Here is a 5,014-nt window from a genome sequence, read left to right on the forward strand (position 1 = left end):
AGTGATGAAAGTATGCCTATTTGACATTTTAAATACTAATGAGGTTATATTGCTGCTTACTTCGCTTATGACATGTATGTGTGTTGGAATACATGTTCAATGCAACGACAAAGACACATCTATAGGCATACTCCCCTTGCCACCTACCCCCGCAAGTGATCTAACGAACCTCCTTAATGCTCTTGGACTGAAATTCTTCAGAGCCTTTAGCTGATTGGTTATGATCTTCTGAATGTTCTCAATTGTCTTGAAATGACGTTCCTTGAGGATGAATTTCAGTTTTGAGAACAGGAAGAACTCGCAGGAACTCAAATTGGGTGAATACGGAGGATGCGAAAGAATTGGAATCCCTTTATTGTCCAAAAATTGGATGATTGATAATGCCGTGTTATAACCAGCGTTGTCATGGTGCAGCATCCAATTGTTTGCAATACTCGGTCACACACTAGCAATCCTTTTTAACCTTTTTCTAAGAGCAAAATTTGATCGCGCAACGTTGTTCGATTTTTGCATCATCCATTTTTGTAAATGTAAACGCCTCAAAAAACAATTTCGCAAAATGGACGCTAACGCTCACCAAGTAACTCGAGGAGGTTGAAACTCGTACTAAAGGTCTATGAGGACTTTGAGGACCTGTGAAGAGGAAGTTTGTAGTGTCCGGTTGTGCGCAGCGATACCAATCTCATTACTTTTCTGCCAGACTATATTTATTAGAAATGCAAATTGTGAGTTTTACTAGTTATACCTAATAAAATTTGTAATTATTGTTACAAAACTTGTATATATCAACGAATTGAAGTACTTACAATTAGTAAATTACACACACACACACACGCGCACACACACACACACACACACACACACACACACACACACACACACACACACACACACACACATATACATATATATTCATTATTAGTTTTGCTATTTAATTTTTATTAACGAAAAATAATTACGCAAATTTGTTTTAGTTAATTTAAGACTTATTTAAATAATTGTTTGTTTTATTTATTTTTTTTGTTTTAAATTATAGTCTAATAAAATTTCTTTGTTATATAACTACGAATAATGGAACAAGAAAAAGTTTTTGTTCCTTATTACATTTTCTTCAGAAAATGTGCTATATATGTATATTGGGTTGAACAAAAAATTCGTTTCTTTTTTTCTTTTTTTTATTGAATTGGACGATATTTTTTTAGATGTAACTTTAGTTATCCAAGTATTGACCATTCTTTTCGGTAACTTTTTGGTATCTTTTAGGTAATTTTATGATTCCATCCGTAAATTCTCAGTTTTAATAAAATTTCTCAGTTTTCTGAATGAAAAAACTGAGTCAAGTTTTTATAGTCTTTCGGAGAACTAAAGTTCTTATCGTTAAGGGAGTTTTGCAGGGATCGAAATAAATGGAAATCGGAGGGGGGGGGGGTGCAAAATCCGGTGAATACAGCGAGTGAAGTAGAACATTCCAGTCAATTGCATCAATTTCTACCAAGTGAATTTCTACCAGGCTAAGCTAAAGAGACATGCGAGTAGTTAAAGAATCTTACATTATTATAAAAGACAACATTCTTAAGATTAGCCAGGGTTGGATAGTACTACTTAAAAAAATAAAAGTTAAGTTAAAAAGTTAAAAAATTTAAATAATTTTAACTTAACTTAGTTACATTTTAGACTCTTAACTTTTAACTTAATTTAGTTATATTTTATCGGTAACTATTAACTTTTGATTTAACTTACTTAAAGTTACATTTTAATACTTCTTGTAAATCTAAAATAAAATACATATCTGCGTTGATGTCTTTAAACTCAAATTTGAGAACACACATCAAGGCAATTGTTATAATATAATAAATATAGTCTGACCGCGGGAAGGAATCACTGTTCGCAGACTTTCTATACATTAAATCATATTAGATTAAGTCCTTCGAAATCAGTAGATTTCCTCGTCTTTCCGTGACTCGACAGAAATAAATATAACAAATATAAACTTTATTTAGAAACTTTATTTAGAAAACCTAAAATTATAAAATAAAAATATTTAACTTTTAACTTTTCAATTGCTTTTTTTATTAACTTAATTTTATTTCAATTAATTTTATTATGGATTATTTTGTATCTTAACTAACAATAAGTTAAATTTTTAAGACTCTTAATTTTAACTTAACTTAGTTAAAAAAATATATTAACTTATCCAACCCTGCGATTAGCTAATTCCGGATGCTTATTGTCAATTGCTATCTTTAGTTTATTCAATTTCGAGCAATCCGAATTAATTGTTTGGATCCTTAGTAAAAGTTTGTAATGTAGGATTTCTTTCTAATCAGATGCAAAGTATTATCCTCTTCGCGTGAAGTTCTGTTTTCGAGTCGATAATAGTTGCTCTGCTCTACAATCTCTGTCGCACCATATTATCATAAACAATCAATTTTTTATTTTCATAATGACTTATTTTAAAAATATATCTAAATATTAAGCCGCGATTTACATATATCCAAGCGTGCGTAAATGTACGACAACGTTGCGTGCGATATTTTGAGAATTTCTGCAGTCTCGAGTCGAATAATGCGGTTTATTTTTAATTAATGTCTGAACTTCATTGTCAATTGGTCATCTCGATTCGGGTCCTGAATATTATTGAGGTCATTTCACGGAATTTGGTAAATTACTTTCAGCATATTTGTTCATTTACACGGCACAAATCTTTCTTTAAGTTTCGGTTGCATTTTTATTTTTTTTGAAATAAAAAAGCATAATATGCCAAAAATGTACATATATTATTAGCCATTTTTCAATTGATATCAAACACTAATCTTCAAATACTTTTATTTAAATAGTAAATCTAAATTCAGATGTCGAACGATATTAGGCAATTGGAAGTTTTATATATTTATATTTTCTGTATACATATTATATACATATACAGTTTTACATATTACATAATAAATATGATAGTTTTACATATACATATATGAAATATAAATATGTAAAACTATCATATTTATTATGTAATATGTAATATGTAATATGTAATGTCATATTTTTCATTATTATTTAAAATTTTACGAATATAAAATTTTCAACAATCAAATTTTCAACTGCAAACAAAATATTAAATAATACAAATATGTAAGTATCACAAACAAATTTCACATTAATATTATAATTTTACAGTACTCAATATTATGTGGCACATAATAGCGATGTCATTGAGGAAGATTTGGCAGAATTGCCTTCATGTGTTTATGCGGGCAGGTCTACGCAACATGTCACGCATACATCACCACATACACATTCTCCCTTGCACTATCATATGCCAGTTTCAACGCCAGGTAAATATTAAATAGTAATGCAATTATTCGATTAATGTTTCTTTATATAAACTTTTTGCTCAGATCATGACACAGAGATAAACGGTGTAGAAGAGGGTTATTATCCAAATGGTAGTCCTTATAGAATTCAAAGACACGCGGCTAATATTCGTGAAAGAAAACGTATGCTGAGGTAAGGAATTTTCGAAAGTAATTAGAAATAAAAGTGTTAATCTAATCAAAATATATTTTATAAATAACCTATGTGCAAAAATTTAATTCTTTAGATATTAGAAACTACATATATATATCTGTATTACGTTAACTATAAAACGCACTAAAGGTTTTATTTCAAACGGTAATATTGTATCAAAAATGTAATGTAAAATAATTCTTTAAAAATATTTAAAAAAATTTTTTAAACTAATAATATTAGTTAATATTTGTTTATTAATAATTTAAGCTAATAGTAAAATAAATTTAAAACTATGTTTGCAAATAGTTTGCTAAAGAAATCAATTGTTTGTACTTACATTATTCGTTATAATATTAATATTTAATAATAAATTGATTCACAATGTGATGTTTTATTGCAGGATACATACCTAGATATGTAAAATATTTTATTTTTTTTATAATTTCCTCATAAGATACGCACGAGTGGATTGTCAGTGTGATTGCAATTTTTAGCAGCATCAACTCGGCTTTCGACGAGCTCCGGGTCCACGTGCCGACCTTTCCTTATGAAAAGAGACTGTCGAAGATCGATACCTTGCGCTTGGCTATAGCATATATTGCGCTCTTGCGCGAGGTTCTAGCGGCCAGGCTGGACCCTTTGACGTACGTTGAAAGGTGCCTTAGGGGTGAAATAAACGGTGAACGCGCCGAATGGAACACGAGTGGTATGTCCACTTTTATAATTACATAATATTTTAAAAATAATATAATGCACCAAAAATCATAAACATAAAAGTTATGAAAAATGTTTCAATACACGTATCGTATTTTGGAGAAATTCTATCAATTATAGATAATTATGTATACAGACTGTATAAAAAATAACGCACTTTCTTCCAATTTATTAAAAAATCATTACAAAAATTTAGTGTGTAATTAATAATATTGCAAACAATTTAAACTTAAAGGCTTCTAATGTAAATTCTCAATAAGTTGTCTTTACTTAGAGATTAAATATATTGCCTTTGGGTTCTAAAAAAAAAAGATACTTTGAAGAAGATAATATTACTTTTTTAAATTGATAATATATAGTTCTCTCCATATAAATATAAGGACAAATTGCTGTATGTTTATGAAACCAATCTTATAAATATCATTTAAGGATGTTTAATACGTACAATAGTAGCAAAAAGTTAAAGGACTGATTTTTACGAATATGCTCTTCTCATATAGTTTGAGTAATAAGGATTGTGCGGAATGTTATCATTTATTCAGAACTAGAGTGCAGAAATGCTTCTGTTTTTTTCCTGAGAATTTTCGAATTTTATGGCCAAATCTAACCAAAAAATTCAAATTAAAATCCTTATAACTTTGGATTGCTTCGATGCAGTGAATCGATCGACTCCGGCTTTTGTCTTAAGTCTTTCAACATATATAAGAACAATCTGTATAATATTTGTTAAATTCCCATTATTTTAAAAATTCTATAGGTATAAAATTTTTATATTCTATACCTATAGAATTTT

At 29.0% G+C, this 5,014-nt stretch overlaps 1 protein-coding gene across 2 annotated transcripts in view; it reads left to right on the forward strand.

Moving 5' to 3' along the window:
• Window positions 1-645: 645 nt before the first annotated feature.
• Window positions 646-5,014, forward strand: part of LOC105449873 (helix-loop-helix protein 13-like) — a 6,708-nt gene continuing 2,339 nt past the window's right edge. Inside the window, exons 1-4 of one of the 2 annotated variants that reach the window (XM_011689310.1) lie at window positions 646-725; window positions 3,175-3,332; window positions 3,396-3,504; window positions 4,002-4,213. In XM_011689310.1, the coding sequence (XP_011687612.1) occupies window positions 3,314-3,332; window positions 3,396-3,504; window positions 4,002-4,213 (340 nt within the window). In that variant the 5' untranslated portion in view covers window positions 646-725; window positions 3,175-3,313. The remainder of the gene's footprint in view (window positions 726-3,174; window positions 3,333-3,395; window positions 3,505-4,001; window positions 4,214-5,014) is intronic. The other variant, XM_011689311.1, reaches the window with a different exon arrangement.

The sequence above is a fragment of the Wasmannia auropunctata genome, unplaced genomic scaffold (genome assembly GCF_000956235.1).
Source record: "Wasmannia auropunctata unplaced genomic scaffold, wasmannia.A_1.0 LD336071.1, whole genome shotgun sequence".
NCBI classification, from domain to species: Eukaryota; Metazoa; Arthropoda; class Insecta; order Hymenoptera; family Formicidae; genus Wasmannia; species Wasmannia auropunctata.